This window comes from Leptinotarsa decemlineata, unplaced genomic scaffold, assembly GCF_025532065.1.
Source record: "Leptinotarsa decemlineata unplaced genomic scaffold, Ldec_3_MD MMD2_tig00078346_RagTag_RagTag, whole genome shotgun sequence".
Taxonomy (NCBI): Eukaryota; Metazoa; Arthropoda; class Insecta; order Coleoptera; family Chrysomelidae; genus Leptinotarsa; species Leptinotarsa decemlineata.
Genome location: NW_027412724.1, coordinates 4312413 through 4330211, shown reverse-complemented (window position 1 = coordinate 4330211; position 17799 = coordinate 4312413). Strand labels below are relative to the sequence as shown.

Genomic DNA, 17799 nt, shown 5'->3' with positions numbered 1-17799 from the left:
AGCACATCTCATTGTATGTATTCGTGCAAAAATCCTTATCCACGAATATTTTGATGGAGTTATTGAATTCCATTTTAAATGAATATAAGGGTAGGTGGGGGTTGTTTTTCTTCCCGCCAAAATATTCAGACATATAAGTGAAACCTTACTCTTTAACTCATTTCGAAAGATTTGTTTGTTTCTTAACACATGTATCGACCGCTATCGTGTAATGATAGAAAATTTTATGATTAATAAAAAAGTTCGTTATTTTTAGTTACCTATACCTTTCACGAATTTTGCTTTCTTTCGGAAAAAAAGCGAATTTTTCAACAAATTTTTAGTTCAATAAATTATATTATTTTTTTTTCAATTCTTTTGAGAAATGGCAAATATGATTTTTGAAGAAAAAATAATAACTCCTCAAATAATCATCTTTAAATGGAAAAATAAAAAAAATTTTAAACGATCTTTTCGGAAACCAAATTGTATTCTTTTACTAGACTGTATCATCTGATTGTTTAAAAATGATAGGAGGATATATTTTATTTTTGTTATATATATATATATATATATATATATATATATATATATATATATATATTTTTCTTTGTATTTTGTTCCTATCAATAAAATCAATTATTATTATCATTATTATTATTCATTGATAAATGTCTTGAAACAATTGTACCTCGCATCGATTATTGTCGTTGTTCCGTTGCTAAAACGGTAATAATATGACTAACATTTGTGAAAAAATGTTTTGAATATTTAAATTACTTCCAACTTTATAAAAAATCAGAATACATTTTTCATAACCTTAAATGACGCGATCTTGAGAGGAGCGCCAGGAAGCAAACATTTTTGTGGTTTCATGTCGTCATTTGTGAAAGCGGAGGTCGAAAAAAAAAGTGAAAAATTCAATGAATGTTTAAAAAACCAAGTGAAAAATTGTTTTCCAATAGGGCTTCATTCTTTGAAGAGTTCAGATAAAAGCATGAAAAATTCAAAATTTGAAATTGACATATAGTAGCTACCATAAAAAAACATTTCATGTGGTGTACTATCTTCAGTGGCGATGTGTCCTTGCCGAACGGGAACGCGGAGCCCTATTTTCGGTGGTAAATTTAAATTATAAATAAGTAAGGTATATGTGATACACTGTTTGGAACCTTTTATAGTAATGAATATTACTGGAGTTTTTTTCCAACACCAAACCGTTATTTTAACACCTCGACACGTGTTTCGATCACCAAGTGATCATCTTCAAGAGGAAGATTAAACTGATCTTGGTGATTGTAAAACGTGTCAAGGTGTTGAAATAACAGTTTAGTGTTGGGGAAAAACTCCAGTAATATTAATTTAGGTAGAGTTTTGGGAGTTGGAAATTTTTCATTAATAATTTCCTTCTTCTGAATCGATAGTTTTTCAGTTATCAATGAAAAATTGAATGTCTTCTTTTTTCATGGGCTGTCGCTTATATTTTTGGGAGCTTTACGTCTATTTAACACAAATTTCAACTTGTGAACTAATCTAATATGTGTGAATATAATTTTAAAATTTTAGTACCCAATTTGCCCTTCCTCTTATTCCCGTTTTCATCTGTTGTGCTTATTTAACGAAACTCCTAGCGTTTGTGCCAATCTTCGTCCAAATAACAGGAATAATGTTTCATCCTACACTGAACGGTTTCAGCATGTACGCTACTGCGAATTGCGCTCACCGCACCAGTAACTCGGGTTCCTGTAGTATGCGCATGCGCTCGCATCGAAGGCCCGTTTTCAGCTTGTCGAAAAGCTCGAGCTTTCAGTGCTTTCACAACTTCAAAATGGCGCATAGGGGTAAAAACCTTTCTCCAACTTACGATCGGCAAAGCTATATTTCGCGAATGGTGAGTTTTTCAAAATTTCGAATGTTTCTGTGGAGTACTGTTGTGTCGGCAATGGCGTAGGTATAGTCGGGGATGGGCTATCGATTATTATTTATATACCTTTTATCGATTCTCTTTTGATGTTTCTACCATATATGGTTCAACAGTTGGGTGGTTGGCGGGCCCTTAACATTCTGTTGGAGTTTGGCCGTGGAATGTTGATGAAGTTTCAAAAGAATCATTAGAACATAAAGAGTAACCTGTGAAGTATAAGTCTTAAGAATTTTGGAAAATTAATATAATTTCCCGATTACTGCGGTTCTCATTGAGTAACTATTGATAATAAAAATACATAAAGAACGTTTATTGTATTTCCGTTTCACTTTTGTTTAATAAAAGAGAGCTTTATGCTTTGTGCTACCATTCAAAATCAGTTTCGTGAACAGCAACATTTTGTCATGGTTGATAACTCCATTAAATGAACACTTTTTTTGTCTCCTTGAAAAATATGCAGGATGGGCCAATGAAATCAAAGCAACCCCGACTTCTTATAGTTGGCGTTTAGAAAAAAATCGCTCGAACCCATTTTTTTCATTTGGGGGAGGGGGTTATTTCATTTTCAACCATCTAACGTCCACTCACACTTCCATGGGCGAAGAAATACCTTGTTTGGAAGGTCATCGATTTCTCTTTCCAACGCTTTCTAATTTTTTAAATTTGATGCAATAGTTATCGAAAAATCTTAGTTGATAATAATTTGATGACAGGTCAAGATGAACAAAATTTCAGACCTTCATTTTTGTTGTCATTTTTGTGGAAAAAGGATGGTCATATTTATACGTTATGTTTTTGATGTTACAATGGGTTTAATGAAATAAATAATATAAGGTTCACTGACCTACTTTTCATATGGTCTTTCATTAAGCGCTTCCTATATTTGAATTTGAATATAAAAAAGTGTGCGTGTGAGATATCGTCAAAATATTCAATTCTTTTGAAAGACCTCTAGATGACATTATGTGGGGAATGTAACATCATGCTGAATTTGACCGATGGCATGGGTTATGATGGCTTTAAAGACAGCTGTGATTTGTGGCTTAATCACATACAGCTGCGACTTGAGAAAACCTCATAAGAAAAAGTGTAACAGGGTCAAATCGCACGATCTTGGTGGCCAGTTCGCATCACCTTCACGTGAGATGACCATGCCCTCAAATCGATCGTGCAAAATATCCACTGTGGCATAAGCTGTTTGGCACGTAGCGCTGTTCTGTTGAAACCACATGTCGTTGATGATCAGATATCCAACTCAGGCCAAAAGAACTTGGTAGTCATGGACCCATACAGGGTGTTTCAAATTCGATCCTCACCATTGGGATCTCGGAAACTATGAGAGATACAAAGATGGTTAAATTAGACCAAAGTTGCGCATTTACCTTACTAACAATATGCCGTTGACAAAGTTCTGAAATTCCGAGTAGTATATCCGGAAAAAATAAAAACCGTTTTCCGAAATTTCTGTTTTTCCGGATATACTCGGAATTTCAGAACTTTCTCAACGGCATATTGTTAGTCAGGTAAATGCGCAACTTTGCCCCAATTTAACCATCTTTGTATCTCTCATAGTTTCCGAGATCCCAATGGTGTGGATCGAATTTGAAACACCCTGTATAGTACTCGCCGTTGACAATGATGGTCTGGCGAAATTCGTTCTCAAAGAAATCTGAACCGATGACACCGCCAGCTCAAAATCCACACCAATCAGTGACTTTCTCGGGATGACGCTCTTAGTTTGTGAATGGTTTTACCAAATTCGACAATTTTGTTTGTTCATGTGCCCATTCATCTAAAAATGGGCCTCATCGCTTAATATGATTTTTCGATGAAAATTTGGGTCAGTTGCCAACTGCTCCAGAGCCCATTGAGCAAACATACATTGTTGTCTATGATGGTCGTTTACTTTCAGTTCCTGTGTCAGTTGAATTTTGTACAGGTGCAGGCCCAAGTTACGACCCAAAATTCGACAAGTTGTGGTCTGCGAAAGGCTGAGTTCTTGTGAGCGTCGCGAAATCGACTGCCTCGGATTCTCCTGCACACTATCACAGAAAGCGGCAATATTTTCGGTAGATCTTGGGTTTCGTCGACGTGCGGGTGTTGGTCGATCTTTTACTAAACCAGTGGACTCAAATTATTTATCCACCACATTGGGAATAGTCCTCTCGGTAGGACGATTATGGCGGCCGTAAAATGGGCGAAGCGCGCGGTACGTTGGTTGAGCACAACACACATTTTTATTAAAAAATGTTATTATTTACACGTGTTGTTGAATGCTATATCCGTCCATGCTGATTAGGTAAAACAGATTGAATAAATTACAACTAAGTGACAGATGTAGCTTCAACGAGATTCGTTATCAATGGTCAAAGTTTGGAAGTCCCTGTTGGAAGACCCTATACTTTAAAAAATGTTCAAAATGGTATCCTCTGCTTTCATTCAGTAACATAGTAACGAGCCTCAATACTGACGAAATACAGGCGTCCAGAAGTCAACTGATTCTCCATATGCTCAAAAATGTCCATTCAGTGTCAACGTCAATAAAGCAATTTTTGATAACAACACCGCGAGCTAATTACATAATGCATAATTAGTCTGAAATGTGAAAGAACGTAGATTTTTTTGTAGATTTATTTTAAAACTTTTTTCTCGATATCTATTGCATCAATTAAATCAAAAATAGGTAGCATTGAATAGCGATATCGAGAACTCTCAAATTATGTATCATTTGACCCCAAACCCCTTGCTTTTGAGATTCAAGGGTGCATCGCTTCCCGCAGGGGGATTGAAGTGACTAGCTTGAAAATATGCTTGAAAGATTTCCCCCTCGAAATAAAAATCGACGGTCTCTGCGATTTTTTCCGAACGTCGGCTGTGAGAAACAGGCATATATATCAAGTTGACGAGACACTTTTCGAAATTTGCAAAACGAATGATTTCACAATTTGCCGCTATTTATTCGCTAATTAATTGCAGGGAAAAATACTTTTTCGCCCATTAAAAAAAAAAATACATGTTGTCTCGCTAACTTAATATCAAGTTTGCGATACCACTTTTTTATTATAAAGTTTTCCAGAACTTTGACTAGACCATTGGCTTGTTATATTTAGTCGCTAATTAGTTGCGGAGAAAAATATTTTTTCTCCCCTTTTTTTAAAAAATACATGTTGTCTCGTTAACTTGATATCAAGTTAGCGATACCACTTTTATATTATAAAGTTTTTCAGAACTTTGACTAGACCATTGGCTTAGTATATTTGTTCGCTAATTAGTTGCGGAGAAAAATATTTTTTCGAATACATGGTGTCTCGCTAACTTGACATGAAGTAGGCGATACGACTTTTTTATTATTAAGTTTTCCAGAACTTTGACTATAACATTGGTTTGATATATTTATTCGCTAATAGTTGCGGAGGAGAACATTTGATTTACCTTTTGTTTTAAAAAATTCAGAGTCTCGCTAACTTGACATTAACTTTTTATTATTGAATTTTTGAGAACTTCAACCAAAACATTTTCTTTTCCTTATTTTGAACACACATTTGAGTTGTCTGCAATTTTAACATTAGTCTAATTGTCGGTCAGATTAGGATACCACAAACTCTCATTCCGAAACAAATCAACAACCTCAGCTCTATACAAAATCTACCTTGAGGCAGGACACGAAATCGAAAACACTCTCGAAATATCACCACGGGTGAGGGGGGATGAAGCGAGATAATCACGTGTATTTACAAATAAAAGTTATTGACAAATTGCCTTATGACCTATACTGCTTTAGTCACTTATTAGTTTTGAAGAAAGTCTCGATACTTCGTGGCCTGAGGACAATGTACTTGTTTGCCATAAATGTATTATTGTATGTAAAATGGTCAAATAAAATACTCTACTCTATTCTACAATATTGAATATATTCTTTGTTTTATGCACTTGAAGATATTTTGAATATTTTTATCAAAAAAATACATGTTATTTTGACTAGAGGGAGGGTAGTTCACAACAACACCAAGCATCACCAGAGGGGGAGGAGGAGGGTTAAAAAGTTACTAAAAATATCACTTGATTAATGGACGACCCCGAAGTGCCGAAACAGGTCTCTAATGTATTGCTTGATCTTTTAAAATTGATCAGTTAATGTTTGAGATCATGGTGGAAAAATAATTGATTTTTGTGTATTAAATCAGTCTGATTTGATATTTCGTAGCATAACCTTCGAAAAAGAAATTAATTACTTGATTAATCAATTTAAAGCCGAATTCAGAAGGGGTTCGTGAACACCCCAATTTTTTTTTTGTTAGTAGTCATATAATGTCAAGTCTTAGTATTTCTGGATGAACATTTTATTTTCAGATTTTTAACAATGTTTCAATGTGTTAATGAAGGAGCCTTAAATGAGCCTAAAATTATTGCATATTGAAAATTTCTAAAAAGTGAAGGGTTTAGATTTGGTTCTGCTAGTTTAACGGTTAAGCCAGCAGAACCCAACATTTTTTCAAAAAATACAACACCTGGATAATCGGCGATAAGGAAAAAGATGTCCCTAAAATGAGCCTGAAATTATGATGGAATCCGATTTGACAAAATGTTTTTTATAAGGGTGGGGTTTGCTAGATTAACGTTAAGCTAGCAGGACCCATGATATCTACGTTAAACGAAAAGCAAAAAATTCAGCAATACAATACAAAATTAGCCTTAAATTATGGCCTGAAAATAAATGTAAAATTACAAAGTGGTTCTGATAGCTTAACAGGGGTGACAAATTAGCAAGACACCATGTATTAGTTTAAACGACGGGAAATTATAATATTTTCCTTCGCAAATAATTCGCTAATAACTAGAACATGCTAATGGTGTAGTCAAAGATCTGGAAAACTCAATAATAAAAAATCAGTGAGAAAACAGCCACGATTCAATTTCAATAAAATTTTCGTGGATGAAAACTATCTGGAGAATTTTATGTAAACTATGTAGTTGACCAAAGCTCATATGTCAGACTTTTTGTAGGGCAGAAAATGAACCACTCTTGTTTTTATTATTTCGTAACTCTCTCAAAACTTTCGTGGATGTGACTTTTTTCTCATTAACATATATATCACTTACTAAACAAATTCCGTAAGTCAAATTAATTTGTCGGGCAAAAATCAACCTCCATCCCTGTTTTCATTAATTTCCAAAAAACATTTATGAATTTATTTTTTTATTCTATCCCCGAATGTTTGGAAGGAGTTATCAATTATTGTTGAAAATGGATGAAAACAGGGATGATTTAATGCCTGACAAAATAAATTTGACATGTGTAACTTGTTTATAATATGTAATATAATATATGTTAATGAGAAACAATTTACATCGACGAATGTTTTGAGAGAGTAATGGATTAATAAAAACATGGGTGAAGGTTGATTTTCTGCCCTACAAAAGGTCTGACATATAAAGAAAAATATTCACCAATAACTTCCTGTAATGAAGCCTGCTCACAAATTTGTTTTTTACGTTATAAATGAAGCGTTTCTGGGATAATTTAGTTTCAAGCACCTCACAAAAGGTGATCTAGCTATTCTAGGCCATTCTAGGAACCCCGTCTGTTTTTTTGTCTACCGATTTGGATAATTGACAAACCCAAATGAGTTTTTTGCTGATGTCAGCTTCCCATTATGCCAGACTGATTTGAGAGTGGATAGATAATACATACGCAGACGTGTATCGTTGGAATGACCCGGTAGATCGCCTGATATGATGCCCTTCATTTTTTTTGGGATTAGTGAAATATAAAGTATACGTTACACAACCGCGGTGTATTCTAGAACTCATGAATAGAATAAGATGTGCTTGCAACGAAATTACTCCAGAAACATTACATGATGTAGGAAATGAATTTGTAAACAAATTATTGTTATTGTTAGGAAGTGAATATGTATATTTTTAATATTTATCGAGATAAACTAGAGTGAGTTTTGGATATATTTCTCGTTGAAATTATGGTATTTATTGCTTGTTTGTAGATTCTCAAAATGAATATAAAACTGCCAATAACTCAGGAATGGCTGAACCGATTCGAAAAAAATAACCAAGTGTTGGACAGGGGACTGAAAATTCTATTGAACGAATTGTCAGAAGATGCACCTTTTCATTTGAAAGCTAATAACGCCGTTTCGGCGACGAGTGCTGCCACATTATTGGTTCTTTCATTGAAAATACTGAAAACAATGCGGTTTTTTGTGAACTATGTCTCGTTCTAAAGTTGAGAAGGGGAAACTTTTTAGTCCGCCCTCTATTGAACTCTACAATTTGGTTTTTAAATGTAACTGCTTATTCTGACCACGCAAACGATTATCTGTTTATTCAGTTAACTAGTTTAGTGATCCGATGTTTTTTCTGAAAAAAGGTTGGTTGGGTAACAGGATCAATTTTTTCTTGAAAAAAACAATTGTTTTCTTGCCGATGTTTCGAATAAAAAAAACATTTTGGTTGTTTTACAATGTTTTTTATTTTTTTGAAATATGTATCTAATATGTATGATGGTTTTTAAAATAGTAATATTATCAACACGAAAAAACTACTTTTCGAGCGCTGAAGAAGAATTTTATTAAATTCGAAACGTCGGCAATGAAACAATTGCTTTTTTAAGAAAAACTTGATCCTGTTACCCAACCAACCTCTTATCTGTTTATTCTTGATGTTTGGGGAAAAATTAAGCCACTTTTTAACAAATCGAAAATGATTATTTGATTTTTCAATTGCACAAATAGTTGCTAGACTAGATGTGTGACAGCTGGCAATGTCTTGATGAAGAATTATTTTACGGTGCTTCCAATGAAGTATGAACAACTTTCGTTGAATTTGGTTCATTTTCAAATACCCATACAGCCAACTGCTCTTTAGTTTCCGTCTCATACGGATGGATCCACACCTCACACGTCATTGTGAGCATTTATGTTGCACCAATTTACAGTAGTATCTTTTTGAGATTTTATTATATAATATTATTTATATGTCGAACATCTGGAACATTTTACGACTACAGAACATTATCAATATCCTTTATACGTACCTGGACAAGCAAAAACAAGTCGATGTTGTTTATTTAGACTTTTAAAAAGCCTTCGATCAAATAGACCATTACGTTCTTCTCAGCAAATTGACAACACTGGGATTCTCTATTCAACTGCTTACTCTAATTGAATCATATCTAGTTAACAGAAAACAATTAGTCGACTATGAATCTTTCAAATCGGCTCAGTACGTAGTTACATCTGGGGTACCACAAGGTTCTAATCTTGGACCGCTTTCATTTTTCATTTTTATTAATGATTTGGCAACCTCTTTAAATATTCCTAGCCTACTATTTGTAGACGACCTGAAACTATATTATAAAATCGACGACATTACTGACTGCCAACGTGTACAACATGAATTAGATGTAATCAAACTTTGGTGTGATAATAATCGTCTACAACTGAACGTATCCAACAAAAAAACGAATTTTAATGTACGATTATTCAATCAACAATATTACAATCAGCCACGTACACGAGATAAGAGATCTTGGTATAACATACGATAGTAAATTAACATTTACAACACATATAAAGAATATGACTGCTGATGGATTCATTTACAGAAATTTCAAAACTTCAAAAGTATTGCCACCTTAAAATTGCTATATTTTGCGTATGCCAGATCTGAGTTAGAGTATGGCTCTGTGTTATGGAATCCAGTTTACGACTACCAAAAAACATCAACTGAGAGCGTACAGAGGAAGTTCCTAAAATACTTATGTCTAAAACTTGATGGACAATACCCCACGAGATGCATCGATCATAACATTTTGTTGACACGATTTGATATGACATCTTTGGAAAACAGGAGAGTTATACTTTGTATAAAATTCCTGCATAAATTACAATGACAGTATGGTTATTTTACCCGAGATCAATTTCTTAATACCAAGGAGTGAAGGTCGACACAATCTGAAATTCTTTTGCGAAGCATCACGCACAAACGTTATGCCTCTTTTGAAATTCTACGTATACGAATATTTTATATATACTCGTGTTTTAGCATTTACTTTTATACAGTTCTTCTGGGTACTCGTGTTGGAAATAAATCGCTTTTTTTTAAACTGCTTATACAAACGATTTCTCATTGATTATATCTGATCCAGACACCTGGAGTTTGGACCACGACTTCTATTTTGATGTTGACCAAACACAGATTGTTGACTGCACAATCGTCAAAAATCTGCTGAGGATCTTCATTTTATTTTTGTAAATAATACTCTCATTATATTACATGAACATACTTTGATAATTTTTTGAGTGAGAATCGTGTTGTGATAGAATAACTAGAACTTTATTCATAGTTGTAAATTGTATTCCACACCCTTAGGGGTGGAAATTCTTGATTCCCTTTCTTGATACTTATTTACGCTATACAAAGAACCTGCCTGCATATTTCAAGTTTCTAGGTTCAGAAGCTTCGGCTAGGCGTTAATATGAGAGCTGGTGATTGTTAGTGTTTTATATTTATACTTTAAAAATACAGTAACTAAAAAAATATGCCAACTGCACTAAGTAGTGAATAGCTTCGAGAACCGAATTATGTTACCTATAAATAAATTCGCAAAACTAACAACCGTCAGCGACAACTGCCCACACGCGCCTGTCCCCGTCCGGGTCGCGTTCTCGCGCATAGTCCCCCGTCGTCTTACAGTAGCCGCGGCGCAATGGCTTACTGTGTTGCGTTAAGTTAATCATATTGTGATAACTTTTAAACGATTCGTCCAAATTACTTAGTTTAAAAGACAAAGTTTATTTATATTAAATACTTAAAACAATTGTTTCAATTTTTATAGGAATTTGACAGATATTTTAAAATGTGCACTGTAGAAAAAGTATTCAATTCAATTGTATTTATGGCTCAGTTTTTGCATATATAGTGGCTACTACATAAGAGGTAGATATATGCTATCGCGGACTTTCATTTAGAACTATTTAAGATAAACAATCTTACGATCTGCATGTAACTCTAACGGTATAGGCAGCGCACGCCAAGATAGCTCTCACGGAGCAAGAATTTTTCCGACTTACTCAATGCTTATCGTTATATTATGAACAAAATTACACAAAACCTTTGTGAATTGTAGCCTATATGTTATTCTGATGTATACGCTGTATTTATATAAAGTTTCATCTAAATCCATTAAGTCGTTTAGGCGCGAAAAAGCTACAAACATATATACATACATCCTCACAAAGTTTCACATTTATAATAGTATAATTTTTTATTAATTTATGAAATGGGGGTGGAATCAATGCCCTTAAGTTATCTCGCACTTACAGTATATCACATGATCATTTTGCATTATTAGTCTTTGCACAGCATCGCTGTTTTCTTACACAACTGATTATGGACGATCTTTATGACTGAGATCAGGTTTAAATTCGTTAGACAAGCATTTAACGGTATAAAGATAGTACTTAACGTCAACAGAGTACGTGAAAAAATTTCTCAAGTAATTATCTTTTTTTTTCACCGTAGTGTGCGCTGGTCAGGCTCTATCTCCCGAAGCCCCGATATATTCGGGAGGGCGCGCCAGCATTATCAACCAACGACCACTCCCCACGCCGTGGGGTAAGTGATCATTGGGTCCGAGAATCATGTGCCCTGAGCAAGCGCAGTGAGCCAAGAATGACAAGCTAGTATGATTTCAAGATTTAAGAGTAGATAGGGCATCATTCCACCAAGGACTCCAATAATCAGAACAACCATCTTGACAGAGTGGTCTGGATACAGTCTGCGGAGTTCGAAGAGAAAATATCGATATTTTATCTGTTTTTCCTCCTCTTTTTGGACGAAATTCGTCTCGCCAGGACCTAAAAATTCCACGACAAATATCGTTTTGCTCTGGTGGTCGAGAAGGACTACATGAGGCGTATTAGCTTGTTCCCCCCCCTGAGGGTGGGGAACGAATAGTTCCAATGAATTCGGCACTTCCCATTCCACACAACGGATTCAATATTCCCCGGAGCGTAGGGCAACACCGGTGTCTCTTCAATACCGTAAGAGTACCGTAGATGGTAATATAGCACTCTTAGGGCCGCGTTATGTCTATGGATATAGGCCGAGACCGCACATGCTGGACATGCTAAGAGCAAGTGCATTAGGGTCTCGGGCGCCTCGCGGCAGGCCCTGCACCTTGTGTCAGGAACCTCTATACCCATTACGCAACTGTGGTAGACTAAGGTGTTGAAGACACCATCTTGGCAAGCCATGATGAACCCCTCAGTTTCCGACTTTAGCCCACTCGACCTGAGAAAAGCGAACGTCAGGCGCTTTGATAAGCCAAGGTCTCCAATGTTATTGAAGAAAACCCCATACATTGGCTTATCCTTGTGTTTCGGCAGAAGTAAGGCGATCTCTGCAGCTTTTATCTGAGCTTTTTGCTGAACGGGTTCCAACTCGGTGTCTATTAAATTATTTCTTGTTTTTTCAGTTTTCAGTAAATGAACATGTTCTGAGAACTAGGTCAGTTTTTCCCGTTAATATTCAGCCATATCTGGAAGGTGATTGACCAAACATAATCTCTCTCAATTTGTTTTATTTGAAATGATAAAGGTGCTTCGCGATTAACGAAGCGATATCCTGGATCAGGAAGCATGAATTCCGAAATTCAACAAAGTTCATATGTCGGTACTATTTACCAAATTCAGTAATCAACGTTTCCACATTTAATTAAAATTAGACTGTTTTGTTTTCCGGCCTGAACCGGAGCTATCGCTTAGTTCATATGTGGGGGTCATTGGACTTTTGTTTCCCTATATTCTTTCGCCGTTCTATAGGATGCACTGCGCCTTGAGTGTTATGCAATCTCATCTTAAACTTGTGTGTAGTTTCGGTTGCATATCATTATCTTGTATGCCTATTTTGGAATATTAACCGACATAATTCACAGGCAAGTATATTGCAGAATTGAATTCACAAAACAGCCACACATAGAAATGTAAGTTAAATGGGAACACTTGGTTATATGTTACGCGGCTGCCAAACCAGGGATGGCGACACTATCGGGGTTTTCTCCAGTTTTCTGTAATGAATCACGTGCCTTCTGCGCCCGCATGATTCAAATTACTGTTTACAGAAGAAGAATGAACTTAAATTAGGTAGGACGTTCGTTAGTTTTGTTGTGATAATAATGTATAAATATGGTTTGGGACTGTTTTCCTTTTCAAATTGTGTTTTTGCTTGTGTACTGTCAGTTTCATATTTTTATTTATCGTAATGAGTACTTCCGAACATAAACGATATCGAAAAAAGTGCTGCGTTCCTTCTTGTGAGGATAGGAAGAGTAGTCAACATCGGTTTCCCAAAGATGACCCCGCTGTTTTCGATGTTTGGCTCAAGAATATAAACAATAAAGAACTCTTCAATGTACCCCATGAGACAATTTATTGTAACTCACGAGTTTGTGACAGACATTTCGCTGTTGAAGATAAAATTACTAGCAGAAGAGGTTTAAAACGACATGCTGTACCTGTTTTATTTCTTCCTGGTAAGTAAGCATAATCCTTACTCCTTTCGATATCTTGCAATTCTAGTTTATATATCTTATTCATCATATTCTCATTATTAAACAACAATTAGATTAACCACTTTTCGAGTGCACCATAAGTATTGCTATATGAATTTGCAGAAAAATAGAGATGTTATCATGTGGTTGAATAATAGTGTTCTACATGTTTTCAGAAACTATCGAAGAACCAAGAGGTATGGCAAGAATGAGTAGGTCTTCTGTGGCAGGTAAGAATTATTGTAAAACTGTAGTTCCAAAATATATGTAGTTTATAGAAAAAAATCCATACAAATGCTGCAATTTCATTTTATAGGCCAAGAACAATATGAGGACATGTGTCAGCCCTCCACTTCCATACCTGAGCAAGAAATTTGTTTTGGTACACCTTCCAGAAATGAAATTATCAGTGTTACCCAAGGTATGAATAGAAAAATCTTGGAATGTTCATCATACACACCAATTTGTTAATTTTACACAATATATGAAAGAAAGAAAGAGAAATTATATATTCATGTAATTTTTCAGGTCATGGAAGCTGTGATAATAGCTATATAAACCAGCCATCAACTTCCACTTTTGAGCAAGAGCAAGAAAGTAATTTCCGGACACCAACAAGGAATAGAATAAGCGTTACACAAGGTATGTACAGAGACTATATGGCTACCAATTTGAAATGAAATCACTATTCGAAAACTAGGAAAAGTTTACTTTTGGACATCTTCTTTTGAACATTGAGAAATAGTTTTCTGGAAATGAAAAAGTCTATAATAAGAATGAAGCTAATTTTTCGTAGGTGATACCTAACAGAAAACATCAACTTTCCCAGCTACGTCATGCTGGACACCTTCCAGAAATGAAATTCTCAGTGTTACCCAAGGTTTGAATAGAAAAATTTTGGAATGTTCATCATTAATACCATTTTTAAACTTTTTCCTTAGTAAGGGGCCCATTCACAATATCTATTGAACTTAATTGTTGAATGATATTAAAATTTATTTTTCAAATGTCTAGATAATTTTTTATTATTTATTTCAGGATACAAAACCAAGAACAGTGTACTGAGAGATCTCAAAGTTGGTCGTCAGTCTCTCTTAACCCCCAGAGCCAAACATCTTTACGGTAGAGTCATTGATTCATCAAAGAAGCGTATCAAGCGTATCAAGAAAAACTTCATGCTGCTAAAAAACTATCAGATTCAGTGAATTTTCAGAATTTGGTCAAACATGCCAACACATTGACCTACAAAAATCATGAAGTCCATTACATGCACGTTTTGTAAAAATAATATGCTGTTTAGGGATCATGATCAGGATCTTGATTTCGTTGAAGGAAGACAGTATCCAAAATCAAAATTGATAAAACCAGGAACAGTTTTAACCTTTTTAGTTTCCCAATCAGTAACTAGATTATTTTACTTGATACCACGTTTGTGTAATTTTACAAATATTTCACAAATTTTGAGGAAAATAATACTGGAGCAACTATCCTTTAACCTAGTCAACTGTCCAGATCATTCTGACAATGATTCAAAACTGTGTCATCTGATTGTTAGATGCTGTTTGTATTTTTGGTGTAGAAAAGTCAATTTGGTTACTAGGGGAAGAGATAAAAAATTCATTAGGTTTTTGAACACCCAGACAAACAGCGATTTCATTGATCCAATTATATTGTCTGCTCATGAAACATTTTTGAAGAAAAAGAATCGTTTATTGAAAAAACATTAGCGTAAGTTGAGGTTTACGTATTTCCAATAAATTTTGAACTGAGTTCATATAGTTTCATTACCACATTTACACAAATTTAACTGAAAATAAATATGGTTGATCATAATTTGAGGTAATTCAGTTCACATATTTATTGTTGCTTCACTTGTTGATATTTTTGATTGGTCAAGGTTTTTCCCAGATGATTTCTGTGGAATCAAAACCTGACCGGTAGTGAAGCAACAATAACAATAAATGATGAGATTGGAACCTGTGGTGTAACAGTTGAAACTTTTCCTAGAGATCAATCTCCCTAACATCAAACTGATATTTTTGCACTCGACGCGCGTTTCGTTATCAAGGTTAGCATCTTCAGGAGAAGAAAATTGATACTGTATCAATTTTCTTCTTCTGAAGATGCTAACCTTGTTAGCGAAACGCGCGTCGAGTGCAAAAATATCAGTTTGGTGTTAGGGTAATTGATCTCTAGGAAAAGTTTCAACAAAAAAGTAAAATGCGAACAGCCACTATTTGAATTTCGCGCTATATCTCTTAGGTTCGGCTGCCAAACACTGGAGGCGCTGAGAAAAGTGGTTCTGTCGTCAACATTGCCGTTACCGTTCTATGTGTGGCTGTTTTGTGATTGAATTCTTTCCAGTATCATATGCGGGATTGAGTAAAAATATGATGGCGGCGTATTGATTCGTTTCCTGCTATTCAAATTTGAAACTCAATCACACAGAGTGTGTGAATTTTGTGTGATTCGAAAACGTAGTAGACTTATGAATTGAAATCAACAAAAAGTTAAGTGAGGCATTCTATTAATAATAACATACAGTGCGTTTATAAAGTATGGAAACGATTCATTATGTTAGTAGTTAATCATTTCCGAAAGGAATGTTCAAATTGGCAGATTTTGTATTTTTCGTAGAGTTGATATTTCTTTCCCACTTTATACTATGCGTCAGAGATATTTTTCAAATTGAAAGGTTATTTTTTTATATCGAACATTGAAATAACTTTTTTTTAAATTCAGTCATACCCCATACGACTTATGTAACAATTCAAATTACACTATACTGAGTATAAAGTAAAGCAATGTTCATATTTCTTAACTTTCACGAGTATATTACCATACTTAGTAGATTATGAAAATATCTGAAAGCCTTTAGTAAACAGTTATTAGCATAGCATGTTATTAATGAATTGTTTTTTTCATGTAGCATATAATTTTATAAGTCTTCATCAATAGCTTTCTGAAAACTATTATCCTTAAAGTACTTAAAAATTGCGTAAATGAACTCGCACCACTGTTTTCCAGACTTTTCAGTCTGTCTTACAAGAAACGGACTTTTCCTTCTTGTTGGAAGATTGCTCGCGTTCAGCTTATACCCAAAAAGGGCAAGAAAACTCTTCCAAATAACTATAGACCAGTCGCTTTGCTATCAGTGATATCAAAAATCATAGAGAAAGTCGTAAACCACCATATCCTCAAATATTTCTTTTTAAAAATCTGTTTAAAATCTGTTTTTCCGTTAATCAGCTGTCGCCCCCATACGAACGACAACTCTCAGAAGTTGAGAAACTTGTGCGAGCTAAGGACTAATGAGGTCTTACGTTTCAATGTGTGATTCCTAACACGGTTGCAGAATCATCCCAACTTCAACCAGATAAATTCTCACGAGAAAAATATCTGGTCGAGGCGGGAATCGAACCCACGGCCTTCCGATCGTGAGTCGGGCGCACTACCACCGTGGCCACAACTTCAACATCTTGAGCGATCATCAATATGGTTTTCGGTAACAAAGATCAACAGGCGACCTTCTTTCGTATATCAACCATGTTTGCGCAGTAGAGAAACATAGAGAGTCAAGAGCTGTTGCGCTTGATATTTCTAAGGCCTTTGACCGTGTGTGGCATGAGGGACCATTTTGTGTGTGGATCTTCACTTCCTGAAAGAACATTCCCTGCAAGTGGCTCTCGAATACTTTCACCATCAATGCTGGTGTTCCCCAGTGATCCATATTGTCTCCAACCCTCTTTTTATTGTATATCAACGACTTATTGGAAAAAAACAAGAATCCAGTATATTGCTTTGTTAATGACAGCACACTTGTCTCGTCATTACATTTGGATTCCAGGACATCGGCTGCGGATGCACATCTTGTCCGGCAGCAGGAAGTTGAATATCTTAACGAAGATCTAGAAGTGATTTCGAATTGGGGTGAATTTAACCAGGTTCAATTCAATGCCACAAAAATCCAGGCATCGGTTTTCTCCAAAAAGATAAATGCTTCCGAACCGGATATAATACTGTCAGGTCGGATAATTCCGCTTTCTGCTTCGTTGGGGGTAAAAATGGACACAAATATGCCTTGGCACAATCATGTAGCTGGAATTGCAAAGGGTTGCTACTCAAAAGCTTGGAACACAGTTCCGAACCAGAAACTGTACACACCCCAGCATTTTTTGATGCTTTATAAAGTTCAGATCAAACTTTTTTCGTATTGTTCTCATGTATGGAGCTCCACCCCCAAACATACCCTGAAACTGCTGGATTTCATCCAGGAAAGAGCCATCTGCCTGATTGGAGACGCGAACATAATTTGCAACCTTGATAG

The 17799-nt window shown here is 35.3% G+C and overlaps 2 protein-coding genes across 3 annotated transcripts in view; both read left to right on the top strand.

Annotated features, from left to right (window-relative positions):
• Positions 1-17799, top strand: part of Kdm2 (Lysine demethylase 2) — a 90157-nt gene that overhangs the window by 13412 nt on the left and 58946 nt on the right. The window lies entirely within an intron of this gene.
• LOC141487029 (uncharacterized) lies at positions 12881-15532 on the top strand. Its single transcript, XM_074185761.1, has 5 exons — positions 12881-13454; positions 13649-13702; positions 13789-13893; positions 14001-14114; positions 14511-15532. Exons 1-5 carry the CDS (start codon positions 13184-13186, stop codon positions 14675-14677), a joined length of 711 nt encoding a protein of 236 aa, XP_074041862.1. The 5' UTR covers positions 12881-13183; the 3' UTR covers positions 14678-15532.